Here is a 23011-nt window from a genome sequence, read left to right as displayed (position 1 = left end):
AATACATTTAATCGAAGCATATAACTTAATCGCTTCGTTTATAAATTGGTATTTGGACGACAAACCAAAAGATTAAAGATGAACTGTTATCGAATAGAATTTCTCTTATATATATTGCACCATTCGATAAAATGAGTGTGTTACCAAGTGAAATAATATTCTGAAATTGTTTTAAGCATACACAAAATTGAATTCATTAACACGAAAAAATATTTTTAAGAACAATATAACTTCAAAAAATTATATATGATTTATATTTGTTTTTGTTTTTTTTGGATGCCGTTTGTTTATATAATTTTGTTATTTTTGCGTATTATTATTCGTGAGAAATTATATTATTTATGCTTTTGTATATTTTAAAAAGTGAAAATATTATTTAAAAATAAGTGATATAATATATCGTATTTTTAAATAATATAATTTATGATAATTTTTTTGGAAAAATGTAAACTTGTTTATTAAAGCTTCAATATATTGAGGCATTGAAGTATTAATTGAAGAACAAAAACTAAAAAGATTGTAATATAGTACATTGCAAAGTAGAATAAAAAAAGTATATTATACATTGCAAAAATGATAGAAGATGATATACATATAATTGCAAATGATCCCTTAATTATTATAGATAAATTTCCATATATAAAAAAGAAGAGTGTTACATCTGGTATAATAAAAAGTTGCTGCATTGCCAGCATATATATTTTGGTGTGCACATAAATTGTTGAATATTTGTGAAAAAAGTATTGAGTTATATTCATTTATTGTTAATAAAAATTGTATGCATAATAATAGTGGCATTGTTACACTGATAATATAAAATACATATATATACATGTGGTGTGTCATGGATATAATTTTACGCATGTTAATATATTCCTCATTCTGTTTCCTTTTCTATTTCTACAGAAGAATGTGAAGAAAAGAAAGAAATTACGAAGGTGTATTTTTTAACCCATTTTCATGCAGACCATTATATGAATATTAATAAGCATTTTAATGAGAATATTTTTTCGTCTACAATAACAAAAAAATTACTAATTAATATAATTGGTGTAAATGAAAAGTATGTGCATAGTTTAAAAGTTAATAAGAATTATTATCTTTTTAATTTTGAAATAATTTTGATTGATGCTAATCATTGTCCTGGTTCTGTAATTATTTATTTTGAATTTTCAAATGGTACTAAAATAATACACACGGGTGATTTTCGTTATTCGAATGTCCACACTCTTTTAATAAAAAAAATATTAAGTAGCAATGATCCAGTTAAAAAATATGAATATAATAGTATCAAAAGGCAATTTATTGATAAATATTGCATAGAAGAAAGTAACAATAAGATAGTGGGAAAACGGGAAGAAAATGAATGGATATTGTGGAATAATAAAAAATATAATAATTGTTATATGAATACGCCATTTAAGATATATAATAGTAATTCATATGTTGTAAGCATTGATGAATTCAGATTAATGTATTTAAAAGGCATTGAGGATTTATTATGGAAGCTTCAAGATATGAAAACAGAGTTTTATGTATATGATTCTATAGAGCGTGAAAACTATTTCAATTATTTTATGTATGTAGAATTGTCTTTATATTTTAATCAAAATAATACAGATATAATGTTAATGTATGGAAACGATACAAAGTTAAATGATAGTATTATAATAAATAAAGAAAATTTAAAAAATATTCGTTTTGTTTTAAATTATGATACAAAAGATTACTTAGACAAAACTCCATGTTATGGTGACTGTTATTATGAAAAAGAGCAAGAAAGCCATGTAAGTAAACAAAAATATAATAATATCATGATTAAGCACGAAAATGATGATAGTGAAAATAATATAAGTACCAATACCAATTGCAATACTGTTAAAACAAATCTCAAACGAGAAATCAATAGCAACAAGGAAGCCCGATGCTGTAATTCACATAATAAGAAACTGAAAGATACTATAGTAAAAACGGATACGAAAAAAAAAATAAATAATAGCTATGATATATGTAAGCATGAAGTTAAAAAAATAAAAAATGACCAACCACATATGAATGAATTAAAAGAAAATACGAATTATATAAAAACAATATATCTTGATACAACATATGCAATGTCTAAAAATAATATGTTTGCCCATCAGATGTATCTGATTAATTTTATTATTTATATATGCAAAAATAAAATAAAACAAAACCAAAAAGTAGATTCATGGAAAGATGAGAATTACAATTTTGATAATTTAAGTAAAGTAAAAAATCCGATAAATAATTCTACACGAAAAAACAAAGATAACAATACAATGAAAAATTGTGATGATTCTAAAATTGAAAGGGGAGCATCATTGACGCAAGCACTTAAAGGGAATGACACAGAAAATAAACTGTCACAGATGAATGCAACGCCAAGAAAAAGAAAGAAAACTTTATTTATGTTTGGAACTTATAATTTAGGAAAGGAAAAAGTATATTTGAGTGTTTCAGAAGCATGTAATATGAAAATACACTTTCGAAACCCAAAGAAAAAAACAATTTTTAATTCATATATATGTAATAAAGACATGCTAAATAGAATAACGGACAATAAATTAGAAGCTGAAATTCACATTGTTGATATTAATTACTCTTATATATTTCCTAAAATTGAGAAAAATAAATTAAGAAGTTTAATAGATTCAGAAATGGAAGATGAATTTGATTCTTTTTATTATATTATGCCAACAGGATGGGTTAAAAACTATTATTTCTATGAAAAAAATAACATGTCTGTTTTTTTAATACCTTATAGTGAGCATTCTAATTTAGATGAACTAAGGGATTTTGTAAAGTCTATTAAGCCGTGTTCTATATGTCCAACTGTATTTTCTAATATTAAAGAAAAGAACAAAATGCTAAGCATTTTTAATCCATATCTCAATTTAAAACAAGAAGCTTATGACTTCTTAAAGCCAAAGAATGAATTACGGAATATCAAAAATAAGAAAATAGCAAAGATTAAAAAAGAAAAATTGAAAGAAAACAAAAAAAAAAATAAGCATAAAACCAAAGCCGAAAAAATACATAATGATAGATATCAACAAAAGTTGACTTCGTTTTTTTCATTAACAAAAAGTGAGTCAATTAAAAAGTGCGATCAATGAAGCTACAAATGATGGATTGATAAAATAAAGAGCAATACAAACTTTTATTTTACTGGTATCTCCTATAATATTGTTATGGGCCCCAATAAATGACATCGCTTTAATGGTAATTAATATAGCTTAGGACCATTTGTACATAGATATGTAAATATATTTTACTGTTATAATAATTATCACTCGTATACCTGAGTGCGATGGACATTGGCTTTATATCAATAAATGTGTACATCCCCATATTTAATACTCTATTTTATGGCTATATATAAATACATTAAGCTTATTATTAATTTTTTTTAGTTTTACATATATATGTTTTTTTTTATTTTGTGTCCCGTGTTTTGTTTATATATTTTGTCATTATCACTTTCATTGCATTTTTTTAAATTCATTTTTTAATTCGATTTTTTTGATTTGATTTTTTTAATTTACGTTTTTTTATTGTGCATTATGTCAAAATACAATGTGTATATATATTATATATATTTGAACCTACAATGATTTAAAAAAATAAAAGTGATTTCTTATAAAAATAAATTATAAAACTATATAACTTTTATATGAAAATTATGATAATAACATTTTTATAAGAAAATATGCAAATGTGTATACGTAGGCATCCATATATGCGCATTATAAATATTATAAGAAATTAAAATTTCCATTCTCTATATAGAAAATATAAATACATGGGGGATAAGAAACATATAGAAAAAAAAGAAAAAAAAAAAAAAAAGAAAAAGAATGAGTTAGACACGGGGTTTGTAAACACATCCAATTTAGATGTAGACGAAGAAGCAAAAAATATTGAAAGAAACACAAATAGGGATATATCAAATAATAAGACATTACATAACATTGACTTGATTCATGCCGATAGTATAATAAGTGATACAAAAGATGGCATAAAAAATTCTTCAACTAGTAACCCAAAAAGTAATATATACTTATTTATTTAAATAATTATATAAAGGGAGTATGTGAGTAGAATAAATGTACTGCGTATGTATGTTGTTTTCGTATTATATATGCTTCATATTCATGTTTTGAATGCATTAATACATCTTTATATAGATAATTTAACAAGCATAACCATAAAAGATGAGGATGAAAATTCGAACACATTATGTCATTCTACCGATGATTGCGATAATTTTTTGTCTACTAATAAATATAAATTAACAAATATCAAAACTAGTGAAATATTTGAAAAAAACTTTTTAGTAACTGAAAATGATAATTATTCAGTAGACGATCAGGGATCTTGTGATATAAAAGGAAGAGAAAATGATGAATTAAAGGGGTTTAATAATAGCACCAAAATATTGGAAGATATAGAAAAATTTAAAAATAAAAAAAAGGAAATGGATAAAGACATTTTTAATATTGAGAATAAAACCGATACCAAAGAAATAACAATTTTAAATAATGATAATGCAACGAATCCTACTAATATAGAAGTAATAGACACGCTAAAAAAGAAAACAATTATGATGGCTATTTTAGTTTTTTATTAAATTTTTAATAATATATAAACATATCGATTATTGCTTCTTAGGAAAAAGAGACGGTTTCATATAAATTAAAGAAAAAAAAGAAAATCGATAAATAGTAATCAATTTCATATATATAGATGATATTTTTTATAGTTGCATGTATGAATAGAAAATCATATATTTTACTGTTTTGCTTTTTCTTTTTTTTTAAATAACGAAATGCAGTAATATTAGTGTTGAAGAAAAGGACAAGCATATGAAAAAATATATGGTAAGACTTGAAGAACAATACAAAAAGAAAAAGGAGGAGGATTTGAAAAATGAAATTAATGAAAATATAGAAGAAATAAAAAATTTTCAAGAAAAGGATAATAGATTTATTAATTATTTAAAAAATCCAAGATTGAATTTATCAAGAAATGAAGATTTAAATGATTATTTGTGTATAGACCCATTAACAATAGTAAATTTAAATATGATAACCAAAGCTTTACTAAAAATTCAATTGAAATTATGAAATGTATTCCTCAAAATATATGCATATTTCCATTTGTCTTTTACAGTACTTCACAGACGTAGTGGTAGATTCGACGCGAACAGAAGATTTGTTAATTACAAACAAAAGCAATACTCTACTGCACATTATTATAGTTCCGCCTTCAATGAAATGTTTTTTCATAAAAGATATAATTAATGTGTATAACAAAAGTGAGGAATCCTCAAAAAATACTTTAAATTATCAAATTGCCCCAGGGCATTCCATAAAGGTGAAAGAAAAATATTTAATTCTTATGGCACTAAAACTAATAAATTATTAACTGACGAAATATATCAACTTTTTTTACAATGTAATTATTATAAAAACGCAGATAAAAGTGTGTTATAATGTTTCGACCTTAAATCACTTAAGGGATTATATAAAAATATTGTCCGAGGCAGGAAGTCAGGAAATACAGGTAAAAAATAATATTTTGATAAACTAAAATGATATAAATTAATGTATATATTTGAACATAATGGCATTACATTTTTTGCAGATAAAAGTATTTCAATCTCCACCAAAATTAGAATTTCCTAAATCAATAAATTTTGGTCCAATTCGATCTAACGAGAAGAAAAGCAAATCGTAAGTCTATTTTTAGAAAATGAATTAAATGAAATAATTGCTAGTGAAAATTATATTATGAGTTTGCATAGTGTGTGGTGTGATTCTCTTTGTTGCTTTTTTATTGTTTTATTTTTCTTGTTAACTTTTGATTTATTATAGGTTTACGATTAAAAATAAAGGAAATGATGTAAACGTACTGATATTGCCAAAGAGCTTATTTGAATTTTACGAAAAAAAGAAAAATATCGAAAAGGAAGAAAATATTTTAAATTTGTTAACTAATAAAAAAAACGACAATGAACCTATAATAGAAATAAAAGAAAACAACGAAAGCTATTATATGTATAATAATATTAAAAGTCGTTCATATAATTTTCTTTTCTTATACAAAAAGTTAGTTAGCATTTTTGATAATTTATATTTTGAAAATGTGTTGCAAGATTTATATTATTTTAACTTGAAAAGCTCCGAAGAAAAATCTGTTAATTTTTTTTTTAAGTAAAAATTATAAAATTAAAATATTATATTTTTGAATAAATATTTTGAAATTAAATTTCAATCTATTGAGGTCTTATATGTATTTCATATTTACATAAAATGTTAGAGCACACATAGACATGCTTTTTATTTCTTATAGGAGTGGGAAAATAGGGGCATATGAAAAGAAATACTATATTATACCAGATATTGATAGTGAATTTTCTGAATTAGAAGATCGAGAAAAATATAACTTTATTAATTACAAAGGGTGGAATATTTTTCAATTTTCTGTTAAGGTTATTGTTGAGCCCATATTGTTAAATTTGGTTTACATCAATAAGAGGATAGCAAGTAACTTTTCATTATCTTGTCATTATATTTTTTCGCAAATAAATAAAAATTAAGTATTAAATTGGTATCATAATAAATTAAAATTTGTTTACATTTTTAACTTCATATACTTTTTTTTATGTGTAGGGGATTTGTACGAATGTCAACTTTCGAAATGTTTAGAAAGTCATCAAAAAGACAAATTAGAATATTTTTTTTATAGCAATTCAGGAAACGCATACAAGTTTTCCGATATTCAAGTAATGATTAATCGATTTTGTATACATGTATGAAGTATATATTTTTATAATTTTATGTTTTATCTGCTTGAATATTTTATATTTTTTTTGAAAGGTGAACAGTGGGTATAACTTCACTGAACTCGAAGTTGTAAACAACGGACTAATTGACTTGAACATATCATGCTACATATATGTTAATGAAAATCCAGAAAGTAATAAAATAGTTTTGGAGAAAAAGAACAAAGGGGCATATTATTATGAAGAATTTTTTGATCCTGCATTTGCTGACTCTTTATATGAGAACAATTCGAAAATGAAACGTTATATAGAACAAGGAAAAATAAAAGTAGATAAAAATTCGGAAAAAAAGAAAAAAAAACGAAATAAGAAAAAATGTTTATGCCCAATTTACATTTATCCAAAAAGTTTCGTTTTGTCATATAAAAAATCCAAAAAGATATATATTATTTTTAAGCCTAAAGATAAACATAAAAATTACAAAAATTACCATTTCGTATTGATCATTAAAAATATATCCAAAGGATCTGATATTAATATCAAAAATTTGTTGGAAATTGACAAGAAACAAGAAGAAAATGAAAGCAATGGCTTTCCTTTAGTATGTGTAAGAGAAAGTGAAATAATAGATAATAAGAAATGGAATGAACAGTTTGGAAATAATTTTTCAAGATATGAATATTCATCTTCATCATTGTGTAAATCATATTCAAGTTCCTCTGAAATTAATGAAGAAGTAATAAAAAAAAAACAGAAAAAAAAACAAAAAATATTTAACAAAAAAAATAAGACAACAAATTATATAGGTATGTACATAAATATATATGCTAATATAATTGAACCAAGTATAAATATAAAGTCAGAAAAGCTATTAGAATGTTTTGTGTTAAATCCGTTACATTTGTATAAAACTAGTTTTACTATAAAAAACCAAAATGATTTTTATATTAATTATCGTTTTGAAAATGTTATAAAACTGAATGATTCATCTAAATGTGATATAAAAGCTTGTTCAAATGAAATTGTAAAAGATTTACAAACAAATACTCAGAATGCATTAGTAGGATGCAATGAAGAAGAAAAAGTTGCATCATCTTCTGAAAAAATGGAAAATAAACAAAGAGATGAGGATTGTTATAAAAATGATGAAGATGCACAAAGATTAAGCATGAGTTCAGACTGCATAGAAAGGGACATTTGCTACTACGATTATTATGATGTATTAAATGAAATAAAACTAATAAATGAAAAGAAGAAAAATAAAAAATGTATAAAGAAAAATGTTATAAGAAAAAAAACAAATAATGATAATCCATTTGATTGTAAACAGGATTTAGTATTGGATGATGGAGATCAAATGGAAAATAGCAAGTGTGTGAAAAATGATATGCATAATAAAAAAGAAGATGCAACAACATTGGGGGAAAAAGAAGACTCTTATTACAACTTGAACAAAAATTTTATAAAATATTTTTATAACAAAGGGAATAGTGACAATGTCCGAGTATATGTATTGATAAAAAATATAGTGAGCAAAAAACAGATAGATATAATGAATAAATTAGAAGGTGAACAGAAATTAAGATGTAAAGAAAGGAGAAAAATTGGAGAACAAAATTTATATATAAATGAAAAAATAAAAGATAGGAATGGAAACTATTTAAAAACAAAAAATGAAGAATATTATTTATTGCCCCATGAAAAAAAGAAAATCGTTTTATACTTTTTAGTTAACAAATATGGATATCACAAAATAAATACAAACATGATTTTCTACATGGGTAATTATAAAATTAAAAAAGAAATAAAATGTAGTATATTAACAAAGTGTAGAGGTATAAATATAAATCAGACTGACTTTGTATTTGAAAATAGTTACTCACATTATGGATTTTGCAATATTGTAAAAATAAATAATCTCGACAAGGATTTAAAATTAATTTGTTTAGAAGATTTATACAAAAATACAAGTATTAGCAATATAGATAACACAAGTAACAAAGACAATAGCAGTAATAATAATAAACATGGATTTATAACATTATACAATTTTTATCGTAACGTCTTTAATAGCGTGAAGAAGGTAAAAAAAAATAGGCTAATAAAAAAATCCGATCTTATATATAATTTCAAAGAAGGTTTTCACAAAATTATAGATGAAAAAATGGATAAGAATGACATAAAAAAGGAAAATGATTTTTATAACTGTAATAAATGTAAATGTCTTTTTAAATATGACAATTGTATTGATTATTTAAGTAATATTTTTTCGGACTTTAGTAAAGAGTTCAATATCTTTTTTAATTATTTGAATGGAGAAAAATACATAATACACAATATGGAAAAGCATAAAAGTGTAAAGTTTGAAGGCAATGATGAAAAAATATCGTTGAATACAAATGATATTAATCAAAATTTTAAACAAATTTATAAGCATCATGAATATAAATATGTATATATACATGATGATAAAATATATTTTAAGGATAATATTATAGTGTATCCTTCAAACTTGCTATTATTACCATTGAGGGAAACATTTTTTGTTTTCTTTTTCTTTTTCTCACATGCAAATAGGATACGCTTCCCCTTAAAAGTAATAGAAACTGGAAAGAAATAAATAAAATAATGGATAAACGATAAATAATTAGATAGGCAGATATATGCATGTGCACATTACTTTTTTCTAGACATATATGAAAATATGTAAAGAAAAGAATACGAATATGTAGTTATAAAACAGTGTGAATCATTTATATATATGGTTAATACTTTACATATATGTGTTATATTCTTTCTACTTTTTTCTATATTAAGGTGAAATGGGACTCATTTTGTGAAGAAATTTTCATAGAAGGTACAAGTAAAAATCATAATATTAAAATAACATACGACAAAAAATATCAAGACAAAACGGATTTTATGAATAATGAAATAATAAAAGGGAAGGATACGGAGGGGAATGAAGAAAATGATAAAGAAATCAAAGATAAATATATTGGAATTTGTAGTGATATTTTTTATGTAAACCTTGAAAATTTAAATGAACTAAATATTTGGTATGAATTAAGTGAAACAGAGAGTGGTAATTTCGAATATAACTACCACAAAAAGAAGTATATATTAATTAACAATTGCAACCCCAAACTAAATTATTATTACAAAGATTTTGATAGTTTCATAAAAGTAAACAAGTTAGAAAATAAGTTATCAAAATGTTATTTAATAAAAGGTGAGAAAAACAGTAAGGATAGAAATAATGTGCATGCTAGTGAATTGAAAATAGTAGAAGGGGGCCCTAATGTTTTGAATACAAATAAAGAAAACAAATTAGATGCAATTCACGCTTGTATTATTACAGAGGATAATATTTTAAATAAAATAGATGGAAAAAAAACAAAAAGACATGGATTTCGATTGCTGCTATTTCATGATAATAATATAACTAAAGACGAAAATTTTATTAAATTGAAATTTTCAATTAATTTTAAATATTTTAACTATTGTAAAATTATAAAATTTCGATCCTATTTTTTTGTGCATACATTTGATTTTATTTTAATTAATGAAAACAATTTGCTATTATCTTTATTCGATTATATGCAAAATGCTATTTGTGTATCAAAAGGTGAATCATTGGGTGGTGCAAATAATAATAGAGAAATTGATGAGCTTAATGGGGGTCAAGCAATTGAAGATATGAAAGAAAATAAGAAGGGTTCAAAAGGAAGAAAGCTATGTTCAAGCGTGGATGGCTTAAATATTTGTAAAGGAAATAAGAAAAGTACGAAAGGAGCCGATATTAAAAATGGAGAAGGGGAGCAAATTGATGTATTTGTAAATAAACTGATAGATGATTTATCTCTTATAAAAATAAAAGAACATGACAAATCTAAGGCGAAAGAAAAAGGAAATATGAAAGAAATAAATGATTTTTTTAATTTGGATATTGATAAGAATATGTTTGACAAATTTCAAAATTATATTGATGAAATACGTCATGATTTTGACGATAATATAGAATCGTGTGCAGAGATAAATGAAAATCCTCGAAATAAAGAGCAAGGGGAAAATGATATCGATAAAAATGAAGGGCGTTACGAAAATTTTAATGATGAAGATAGAAATCCAAATAAATTGATAATGGAAAGGATAGACAAATTTATTTGGGTGTACAAACTATTAGATCGTTTAAACAACAAATTAGATTGTAATTTAGTAGACTTTGTAAAGAAAAAGAATAATGGATTATTCTATAATTACGAACAAGAGGATGATATATTAAGAAATGAAGAAAAAGATATAATAGTAAAAAATACAAAAGAAAGACACGAAAATAAACCGGGTACATATTTACTTAAAAACTACTGTTATAATTTAAATAATGAAAATGATGTAATATATATAATAATAAATAACAAAAATAAATTCGATTTAAACTTAAATGTAAGTTGTTCTGGTTCTATAAATGATGGTTTAAAAAACATATTTAATATATGTATAAATAATTTAATTATGAAAAAGGAATGGCGAGGATTAGCTGATTTTCTAAAAGAATGCAATTTGGAAAAAAACAAATATAAGAAAATGTGCAATGTAGAGAATATAACATATGGAAATCATAATAAATTAAAGCATTTAAATAATAAATATAAGATGAAAAACGAAGAGCATTATTATAATTTTTTAAATAGTATATTAAATGAAAAAAGCGAATATTGCTTAATGCTAAAAAATAATTTGTTCTTAGATTTTGTCCTTTTTAAAGATACAGTATGTTCTATGAAAAGTGCATTTATTAAAATTTATTTATATTCAGATAATATTAATATGTATAGAGACAAAATATTTATAAATTTAAGTAAAAGTGAACAAATTTGTAATATGTCAATTAATTCAGAGATAAAATCATTACATTTGTTAAACCCTTATATAGTTACAAAAAATGGTGATAAATGCATATTTATTAATTCTATTTATATAAGTAAAGACATTTTAAAAAATTACAAAGCTTTGGAGAAAAATGATTACAATGAAAATATATGTAAGTGCTTTGAAGAAATATTAAAACCATATGAAATTGTATTACTTAATTCTTCGAATTTTAGGAAAAATATTATATGCACTTTTTCAGACATTTCAGATGTTATATTGAATAATAGCAATAATAAAAATATATATATATCAGAGCATGATAAATTAAAAAATGATGAAAATGAAATGATAGATAAATTTTTAGAAGGAGCACCTAAAAGCAATGAGAAATGTAGCAACAATTTAAATGACCTATTTGTTAGAAGCAAAAATGATACAGATATTTCGAAAAATTCACTATGCTCTACAAGTGATGGGAAAACAGCTAGTGACGAAAACGATATTAAAATTGATTGTTCAAATATTTGCATTGATAAAAAAGAAAAAAAACATATCAAAATATGTTTGGAAAATATATTACACAAAGAAGGCAACCATGCATATAAATTTTATTGCAATTACCAATATATAGATGATATAGACACCAAAAATAAAACTAACATTGAATCATCATTAAAAGTGATCAGTGAGAATTTAATAAAATCGTTATATCTAACATTTTATTTATATGTTAATATCGAAAAACCGAAAATGGAGTTATTATGGGGCAATAAAATGTAATATATAAAAAACAGGCATACATACAAAAGGCCAGGCAGATAATGTGCATCTAAAATGTTTATTTAATAAATATTATGCATATATATGTAGATAATTATATAAATTTATTATGAGGCATTGTGAAACAGCAAATAATTAATTTATAAAGTCTATGCAAAAAAGAGAAAAATATCCTTTTAGTTATAATACATTTGAATTGTCTTTATTATTATATTTATTCATTTTTCTATTATTTTTCATGAATATTTTTTTTGTATGGATAACTTTGGTGCAGAGCTGATGATAAAAGAATAAAATTCAACTTCAAATATTTCAATAAAAAGGCCTATAAGAAAATAAACAAAATGTATACAAATCAACTTATCAATGACATATTATATGAAGATGTAAATGAGATAAATGGATACTTTGATGAAACATTTTCACAAAAGAAATGTCTAAATATATATTTCATTAATATGAAAGATATAAATTTTTATACATATATATACACGAAACTGTTTTTTGAAATCAAAAAGATTTATATAGATTCTGAGGAGTTTGATCATACTAATACTAGAATTGTAAACACATGCATTTATGTGGGATGAATAATAATAATTAATTTCATTTTTTGTCCTATATTATAAAAAGGAATATGTAGATCATTTATTTAGCCATCATTTTATAATAAATTTGAATATTGATTTCATTTAAAAAAATACAATATGCATATTGTATAATTCCATCTATTGTCTTTGTTTTTAATTTTGTCATTTTGTTGCATTTCTTTTCCTTTTTCAGTATCATATAAAAAGAAAAAGTAAAGTATGCATAAAATTGGAAATAGACGAAGTGAAGTTTCGAAAGGAAATAAAAAATATGATAAATAGTAAAAAAGAAAAAAAGAATGTATATGAAGATTTTTTAATATTTCAATATTTAACATGCGAAGAACATGAGAAATTTATAATTGAATGCAATTATATTGTTCCATTTTTAATTATGAAAGAAAATAAATATATATTTCACGAATTTAATAATTTGAAAAAGGAAAACCAACTAATAGAAAATTGCAAAGAGCTAAATGATGTTATTAATAATATTTCAGACAAAATTAAAAAGGATCTAATAACTTATAACGATATTGAAATAAAGGAAAATGCATATTATATTAATATAAAATTTAGTGAATTAAAATTGTATAAAATCTGTTTGTTCTTATTTAACATAACCCAAATTCCTATTACTTGGACCATAAAGGAAGAGGATTATATAGAGCAAGTATGTATAAAAATACAATCACATAATGAGAAAAACACACAAAAAATAAGATCATTAAATTTTAGTAGATAGACCTACATATTCGTGTACATGTGTGAAACAATTTATTTTTTCATGGTTTATTATTATGGCTATTATTTCTCTTCTACTTATGCAGGATTTTCATTTATCAAAAAACAGATTAAATGAAATATTCCATTTTAGTAAAACAAAAAATGTATTGTTTGGGAAAACATATGGTGCATGTAACACTGATTATGAAAAAGATGAAAAAAGAACAAACCCTTTTTTATTTCCTAATTATATAATTGTGACATTCGCGTAAGTCCTTTATTTTTTCTGCATTTTCTCAATTTTGTTTATGAAAAAATATAATAATATATTTTTGCGCATTTTAAATACAGCCCAATAATGGAGAAAGACATTACCAAAAAATATTTCATCGATATTGGAAATGGAAACAAGATTGATTTTTATTTAAAAGGAATTTATGTACCAAAAAATGGTGATTAAGTTAACTATAAAAGTTTTATAAAGACAAAATAAATAAATATAAATAGTAAAACAAAGTGAAATAAATCCTAAATATAATCTAAAGAATGCACATTCTATACGTAAATTAATTGAAATGTGCTATATCACTAAAAATAAAAGGAATTTATTAATTTTGAAAAAATTAAATTAAAAAAAGAAAGCGAAAAAAATAATAAATAAACGACATATTAAATATGTCTAAATGGATGGCCAAATATAGAGAGTTTGCCAAAAAGTTATAGTATTGGGATATGTGTTTTGAATTAATAAGAAGTAAAAAGATAATCACTTTTGAAATGTCCATTTAACTAATTGTTAAACTGTATAATAAGATATATATTACTTTGTTTTTTGTTTTTTATTAGTTTTGCTATTAGTTTCTTTTGATTGGTTCGCTTCATTTTGGGGATAATGTGCAATGGCTGGACCTGGCAATATTTTATTGTAAATATTATGAATATAACTATATACATCTTCATTTTTTTTTGCATTTTTAGAAGTTTTTTTATTTTCATTTGATGTATGTTCGTTGATTTCTTCATCAATAGATCCAAAAATATCTGGTCTATTAATAACAAAAAGCGATAAATTTCCTTCAATGTCTTCAAGAGGTGAAAAAGAAGCTTCCTTTTTAGCTTTTTCATATAATTTATCTTTTTGTTCTTTCCATTGTGGATCTAATAATAATGTTTTCAAGTGTCGGGTCATATCATTAATATCTATAGGTTGGTTTGTAATTGGGCATAAGTGGACATTTTCTTTATTCATTTTGTGTTTTCGTGATTTTTCATAATTCTTAACAACGATAATTTTTTCGTCATTATCATCATCCACAATTTCTTGAATGTTATCTAAAGATTCATCACCGCTTAATATTTCATTATCATTTTTATTTAATTTTCCATTCAATCGGCTCTTTTGTTTTCGTCCCTTTATATATTTATTATCATAGATATTCTCTTCTTGAGACATATCTGCGATATTTTCTTCTAATTTTCTCATTTCGATAGCATCATCTGAATACTCATTTTGTCTTTCATATTCATCCATTGAATCATCAGCATAACCTTGATATTCTCCAATTTCTCCGTTTTCATACATTTCTTTATTTATATTATTTGTATGATAGGAAATGTTATTTATTTTTTCGATATTTGTATATTTTTTATCGGTATCAAACAATTGATTTAATACATAATTTTCAACATTATTAAAATCTATTGATTGAGGTAAGGTGTCAATGTTATCATCAAAAGCTATATTTTCTACAACGGTAAAATTTGTCCAATCATAAAATGTGTCACATTTTGTTTTTTCTTCAAGTTTTCTTTCTTCTTCTTCTCTTTTCTTCATGTTATGATTATATATACTATAAGAATAGTTTAGAATATCCCTTTTGTTATTGGAATATTTTTTAATTTTATCTATTATATCATTATTTGGAAGTAAGCATTTTACATATATATCAATAAGTTTTGAAAAAAAATTATAGTATAAATTATTTGCTCTCAAAAAATCATATTGGCTATTATTTTTTTCTCTTTCAATAAGTTCATTTAAAAATTTGTTTCCATTTCTAGCCACGAATAAAGCTGTTGTTTTCATTAAATCGACATCCACAGAACTGATAAGTGGAGATATAATTGTATAAATATCTTCTTTAATTTCTATTTGCTGTTCTTCTGTATCTTCATCTTTAGTTTGATCATCTATGGAGTATATTATTTTGTTTTTTTCTTTTTTAATATCCTCTTTTACAAAATCACATATTTTTAATATGTGTTCATTATTACTTGATTTATTTAAATCCTCTCTTTTTTTAATTTCTAAAATAGCTTTTGGTATTGTATTTTTTTCTTGAATTCCTAAAAATTGTTCGTGTAACTTATACTGGTAATAAAAAAAATATGGATGTGTATTATTTATAAAATTAAATTGTTTTTCTTTCTCTTTATATATTTTTTGTTCAAAAACTTTTCCATTTTTTTTAACAAATGCAGCAGTTTTATCTATAACACTTTTAATGCTATTTGGTGGTATAATCATTTCATTTTCTAAAAACTCCAATCTTTTATTTACAAGTTCAAGGTCCGTGACATCAACATTATCATCAAAAATACTTCCTTTAACAATAACTTTCGCCATTTGTACGAATGATGCTTGTCATATAATAGTAATGATTATATGTGTATTTATGTATATACATATATTTTAATATTATTTCCTTTCACATTTATCATTTGTGTGCTTTATTCGATAGGATTTACGGACTTGTAGTCGCATTACTTTTTTATTGTCAATTAGTCTTTTTTGGTTTTCCCTTTTAAACTTAATACAGTTACCTTTTCATTTGCTATTTTTCTTATTACTCGTTTTTTTATTGTTGTAAATGTATTTGATTCTCTATATTTAAAAATAAAAATATGGGAATTTAATATTAAAGACGGCACTTTGAATGCATATATGCGGGTAGGTATATGTACATATATTTTGTGAAGCACCTAACTTATATTTTCTCGCAATATTTTTTAAACATTACATAAAAATATCCGCTATCTTTTTTTATTTTGTTATAAGTTGCCCTAATGATAATATTCATGATTTACAATATTTATAAGGTGTATAAAAAATGAGAAAAGATAGCTTTTGTATGTAGTATTGAAAAAGGGGGTACATATGAATAATTTCTATGCTATTAACATATTTATCAAAGTATATTATCCATAATTTTTAAACGAGTCTTTTCCTTTTACGCACTTTTTTTCAGTGTGCCATATTTTTTGTAGTATTGAAAATTTTTACAATTAAATAAAATCGCAGAAAAAGCGAAAATATATATAATATAATAAAACCTATGCTTTATATAATTATAAATTGAAAAAAAAAATATATATAATTCAATTCATTCGCTTTTTTTCCATTTTATAGTATATCATGCCATGAACAAAAAAAGCATGCTTATAATAAATGGATATTTACATATATACTACTATAAGAAATATATTTTTATGGTAAATAACATGATAAAAAATTGAAAAAAATTAATTTACCAATTTTTATAATTAAATTCATATGTAATTTAGCCAAATAACACGGATTTTATAATAAAAAAGATTGGAAACAATTAAGCACATAAATTATATAGCTGCAATAAATTTTTCTGTATATTACAATTTTATTAAATTCTTTTCTCAATATCTGCATATATGATTGTATATAATGTTGAATAATTAACAAAATAAAATCCAATAAAAAAATTATAATCTATTGTTAAAATTCCAATTTTCTAACATTTTTTTTATTGATGACGTAAAGTTTATATTGTATAAATGCTGTAAATTCAATAAGCATTTGTAAAATTGTATATTAATAAAATTAATGCTAATTATTTATGAACATTTTCTTAAAATTGTGAATATAGTATAATTTTTCACATATTATTTTTATTATAGAAAATGTTAGAATTTTAAAGGTTTGATTTTTTGTTTTTTAATTAATCTAATTAATACAATTATTTGTGACCAGTTAATATTTCAAAATAAATATACATTGAACGTTACTATATAATCATTGCTTTAAAACAATTATTTTATTAAAGAAATTTATTCTCTATCATATTGCATTACCACAAAATCAGATAGATATTTATTTTTATAATTGGGAAATAGTATTAGCAGGACCCCAAAACATTACATCAGATTACATGTTATTTATATAGAATAAAAACAAAGAGACTAAAAGAGCATGTTCTGTAATTTGGTGTGTTTATCATATTGAATTTCATTTTAAAACATCATTAAGGGGGAAACTATTTCTAATAACAGAATATTACATTATTATTGCTGTTACCCATGCAACTTTTTTTAATGGAGAATTATAAATTATAATTTTTTATAAAGAATATATCCAAATATATAAATACTATATGCAAGGATGGATTCATATGAAAGGAAAAAAAAAGAGTTGTATTTGAAGAGGAAAGAATTAAATATATATTATCATCCTTTAAAGACTATCAAACTTTTTTTTTTAGAGCTAAGAAATATAATATTAAATGTATATGAACAAAATAAAAAATATAATACAATAGTATTATTAGTTATATCAATTATATTATTATTATTAAAAATCAGACATAAAAATGCGTACCTAAATGATTTAATAATATATGTAGAAGCTATAATATGGTGGGTGTCACTTGGAGTATTGAGCAGTGTTGGACTGGGGTGTGGTATGCACTCAGGAGTATTGTTTTTGTTTCCTCACGTATATTTTATTTGTTCTACTTCTGAATATTGTAATTCATTAAATTTCGACTCAAGAATAAACATGTGGAATTCCTTATTGACGACAGGAAATCATTTTGAGGTAAAAGCAGAAAAAACTATGAATAATGAAAATAATATTTGGATTTTGCGACGAAAAATTATATATAAATTCCTATTATAGGAATATATAGAGTTGTATATGCTATTTGAATATAATGCTTGAATAGTTTGACATTGTTTTGTGGGGAAAAAATTATATAAATGAATATTATTATTGCTTGATTAACACAGTTTCAAAAAAATGAAATGCATGTTCCACATTACGATTACACATATATATGCATGCATATTTTGTTATTTTTTCAACAGTGTTTATCAAAGGGCGATGGAAATGTAACTCTATTTAGATTATTTATGAAAATATATCCATATTGTTTTATATGGGGAGTTGGAACAGCTTTAGGAGAGTTACCACCATATATGACATCATATTATGCCTCAAAGGTAAATAAAGGAAAACAATAAAAAATTGCATTTGTTGCTTAAATAATTATTGTCATTTAAATATATTTTTTACACTGGAAAAATATCAATTAAGCAAATAGAAATTGCGCAGAGTAATATATATGCAATATATGTGTGTGCCATTGCTTTCTTTTTTTTAGGCAAAATTGTATGACGATGATTATGCAGAATTTGAAAAAGATATAAAGGAAGGAAAAAGAAATATTGTTACAGCTATGAAAAAATGGATGATTGATTTTATAAAAAAATACGGATCAATTTCTGTTTTTCTCTTATCTTGCTGGCCTAATAGTAATATATACATAGCTGAAATGATTAAGCAATAAATATGCATTTTTTGGGTATACGTTAACATATCTTATTAATAAATATAATTATTTATTTTATTAATTTTCCTATTTTTCCTTTTCCAATTTATTTACAGTAATGTTTGACCTCTGCGGAATTTGCTGTGGTCACTTTTTGATGCCATTTGAAAAATTTTTTATCCCATTAGTTTTAGGAAAAGCTGTAGTTAAAACAATTTTTCAGGCATTTTTTTTAATCTTTATATTTTCAAATAATTACAAAGGAATGCAATTAGCAATTTTAAAAAAAACGTTATCAGTTTTACCGTTGCATTATTTTTTTCCAAATTTGAATATGGCTAATATTGAAAGCTTTATAGACGAAAACATTTCAATTTTAAAACATGGGAAAAAGACCCAATCTAAAATGAGTTTCATGTTTTTATTCAATATATTCTTTTTTTTAGTAATTATATTTTTTTTCATTTCATGTATTAATCAAATAGCCCAAAAATATCAAAAGGTAAGGGACGAAAAAATAACATATGTATGTAAAAAAATGCAAATTGTTTATTGTATTATTTATGCATTTCCCATTTTGTCATATTATTATTCTTTTTGATTTTCATAGAATCTTGATGAAGAAGAATTGAAAAAATTAACTAACAACGATGATATGCGTGAAAAGAAAAAAAAAAAATAAACGTATCGTTTTAGAGACAGATACGAGTTTCGTAATTAAATTAAAATATATTTGATGATTAATGTTGTTGTATATATTTTTTATATTTGTGGGTGTTTTATCCAAACATACACAATAATATATGCCAGAACTTATGAGATACTGTTTTATTTGATAAAAAAACATATTTGCAAATTTGAATTATAAAAATTTTATTGTATTATTATATGAGTTGCAAATATATGTATATATATTTATATATATGTGCATGTTTTGCATAAATTTGTATGTTCATACATTTGTATATGCACTTTTTTATTTATATTTTGAAAACCATCTATGTTGTTTTATTTTTTTGAAATGCATTCTCTTGTCAGGTTTGGTGTTTAGCAATTTTCTATAAAATATAAAAACTTATTTATAAATTAAAAATTAAAACAATTTAATTATTTTTTATTTTATAAAAATATTGTGCTTACCTTAGTAAGTTTTTTAAGTCGGTATTAATTTTTCGATATTTTGGGAAATAGAGGGTGTTATTTTTCATGTTGTCATAAACTTCGAATATATCCTTGCCACTATAAAAACGAAAATGGGATGAAATGTGTACATATAATCATTATGCAGGAAAATACGCCGATCACATATATTTATTATAACGCAAAAGAAGAATGTTTTTTGAAAAACATCCATGTGCACATAATTAAGATAGTTTTATGGGTGTGTGTGCATAATTATATGAATAATAATGAAATGTTACTGATATGGAGGGGTTCCAAATAGAAAGGTATAGAGAACTGAACCAAAGTTGTATGCCTGTTTTTTGGAAAGTTCAACTTTTTTATTAATATCAGGAAACAAGGATTCAAAGGAATTAAACATATCCGTTTCACGGGTGTAGATATTAAATGATTTTATAATAAAAGTGCATGCATCAAAATCTATTAATTTGATAGAATTATTATAATTAATTTCATTTTTTGAAAGACACAATTGTTTTTCCATATCATCAGTTGGAGCAATATCGAGATTTTGGATTTTTTCTTTATCATCCATATTTTCTTTTTTTACCTTCCCACAAATATTTCCATCACGTGTTTTAATACCACTTATTTCAATATATTGATTTCTGTCCATAGATAATATATCTGTGTATATATTCCCAATTTGATCATAGTATTTTCTGAAAAAATACAGATCTAGATATACTAAAAAGTCATTATTAATATCACATGATTTTCCAATATTAAAATATAGCCAGTAGAACTTCAAAAAATTAATAGAATGCTTCTGATTGTATTTGAAAATCGATAGATTTTTTATTTTATTTATGTAGGTTTTATTTGGGTGTTTTCTTTTTTCATATTTTTTATATAAACTATTTTGGGATTGATCTATGATATAAGATTTATTACGTTTATTTTTTCGTTGGATAAAAGTTTGTATATGTGTGGTGGTATTGTGAGGCGCAAAAAAAAATGCGTCTAATTTGTTTTTAGTAAAAAATATCCTTTTAACATTTTTATCATATTCAAAAGATTTGGACAAATTTACATTGTATATATATTTAATTTTTTTATTTTTTTTTAGTTTTTCGGGTTTTAAGTTTGCATAGGAACAATAATTGTGTATACTATTTTTTGATGTAACCGTTTTTTTGTTTTTTTCCGTGGTAAGAAAAATTTTATTAGCATAAGTGCTTTTAATATATTCATCTTTGGTGCATGATTCTTTTATTTGTTCTTTGAATTTTGTATGAAGACTTATATCTATATTTGCGATTTCTTTAGAGCTAGGTGATGTGTGTACCTTATTTCGTTTTTCGACTTTTTTTTTTTTACTAAATGAAACTTCATAAGATTCTATTGTGTCAGGATTTCTATGGGTTAAAAGAATGTTATCAGGTTTTAAGTCTAAATACGCTACATTTTTTTGTAGCAAATAATTAATTGTGTTGTATATATTTAAAAAAATATGTTTAATAAAATTTTCTGAATATAGATATATTTTAAATTTTTGATTTTCTAATCGTACTAATTTTTTATTATAGATAGAATATATTTTATGTTTTTTTTTATAATACATAGATTGGTGTTTAATATATGGAAAAATAGTGAAGAGAATTTCATTTTTTTCATCACAAAATATTTGTTCAATATTAATTATATTATTATTTTCTAAATAATTTAGGAAAAATATTTCACTTAATATTTTATAAAAGTAATTTGTTAAATACACTTTATTATTAATATAATATGGACAGTTATCTTTTAAGCATAATCTTAGATAAAAAAGCTTTATACAATATTTTTTATTATCTATAACATTTTTACAATAATATGTGTTTCCATATTCGCTAGAATATATGCATTTTATTATATGGTATTGATTCATAAAATAAGATATATTTTTTCTTTTTATTTTATAGACATTTGTCATGGGCTTACATTTCTTACTTTTGGTGTTCATGCATATATTTGACCTTTTTTCAAAACTTTTTAACAAAAGACTATAAACAACATTGTACTTTACATCGTAGCACACTTTTAGTTTTTTATTAATTTTTAAAATATTTATAAGTAAATTCGTGTTGCAATTATTAACAAATTCACTAGTGATTTTTATTTGGGAAATATCTCCTTGTTTTATTTTTTTTTTTTCATCATCGAAAGAATTATCCCCGGATATTATAGTACCGTTGCATAAGTATTCATTTAGTTTTTCTTCTAATTTTGCTCTAAATATAGCATTGTTTTTTTTTTTTTCAAATGGATTCGTTAAAAAGAACATTTTTATTGTTCATTTGGCTTTTATAATAAATAACATATTACCAAATTTGGGCCTCTAAAAAATGGTTACCAGTACGTAAACAAAATATCCATTAGCATGTGTGTACTCCTCTACATCATTACACACTATTTATTTGTGTGATGAAAGAGAGTATGCTTAAAGATTAGTTTTAAATCGATGTAAAACTATTAACACA

At 23.1% G+C, this 23011-nt stretch overlaps 5 protein-coding genes across 5 annotated transcripts; 3 read left to right on the top strand and 2 right to left on the bottom strand.

Annotated features, from left to right (window-relative positions):
- Positions 1–573: 573 nt before the first annotated feature.
- Positions 574–3140, top strand: PCHAS_1305100 (DNA repair metallo-beta-lactamase protein, putative; the record flags this gene model as incomplete). Its single annotated transcript, XM_016799080.1, has 2 exons — positions 574–664; positions 907–3140. 2 exons carry the CDS (start codon positions 574–576, stop codon positions 3138–3140), a joined length of 2325 nt encoding a protein of 774 aa, XP_016654423.1.
- Positions 3141–3826: 686 nt separating this feature from the next.
- PCHAS_1305000 (conserved Plasmodium protein, unknown function) lies at positions 3827–14242 on the top strand (the record flags this gene model as incomplete). Its single annotated transcript, XM_016799079.1, has 16 exons — positions 3827–4061; positions 4239–4597; positions 4696–4748; positions 4859–5096; positions 5197–5400; positions 5503–5589; positions 5671–5759; positions 5901–6239; positions 6379–6572; positions 6699–6811; positions 6906–9407; positions 9629–12462; positions 12741–13029; positions 13250–13729; positions 13887–14050; positions 14134–14242. The coding sequence occupies 16 exons, from the start codon at positions 3827–3829 to the stop codon at positions 14240–14242; spliced, it is 8289 nt and encodes a 2762-aa protein (XP_016654422.1).
- Positions 14243–14602: 360 nt separating this feature from the next.
- Positions 14603–16408, bottom strand: PCHAS_1304900 (splicing factor 3A subunit 1, putative; the record flags this gene model as incomplete). The annotated part of the gene is made up of 1 exon (XM_731796.2): positions 14603–16408. One exon carries the CDS (start codon positions 16406–16408, stop codon positions 14603–14605), a length of 1806 nt encoding a protein of 601 aa, XP_736889.2.
- A 1788-nt stretch (positions 16409–18196) lies between these two features.
- On the top strand, positions 18197–20046 carry PCHAS_1304800 (vacuole membrane protein 1, putative; the record flags this gene model as incomplete). The annotated part of the gene is made up of 5 exons (XM_016799078.1): positions 18197–18631; positions 18901–19035; positions 19197–19347; positions 19481–19866; positions 19975–20046. 5 exons carry the CDS (start codon positions 18197–18199, stop codon positions 20044–20046), a joined length of 1179 nt encoding a protein of 392 aa, XP_016654421.1.
- Positions 20047–20340: 294 nt separating this feature from the next.
- On the bottom strand, positions 20341–22815 carry PCHAS_1304700 (protein kinase, putative; the record flags this gene model as incomplete). Its single annotated transcript, XM_016799077.1, has 3 exons — positions 20341–20422; positions 20505–20603; positions 20786–22815. 3 exons carry the CDS (start codon positions 22813–22815, stop codon positions 20341–20343), a joined length of 2211 nt encoding a protein of 736 aa, XP_016654420.1.
- Between the last annotated feature and the right edge of the window lie 196 nt (positions 22816–23011).

This window comes from Plasmodium chabaudi (genome assembly GCF_900002335.3).
Source record: "Plasmodium chabaudi chabaudi strain AS genome assembly, chromosome: 13".
NCBI classification, from domain to species: Eukaryota; Apicomplexa; class Aconoidasida; order Haemosporida; family Plasmodiidae; genus Plasmodium; species Plasmodium chabaudi.
The sequence above is the reverse complement of the archived record's forward strand: the minus strand, read 5'-3'. Positions and strand labels throughout refer to the sequence as shown.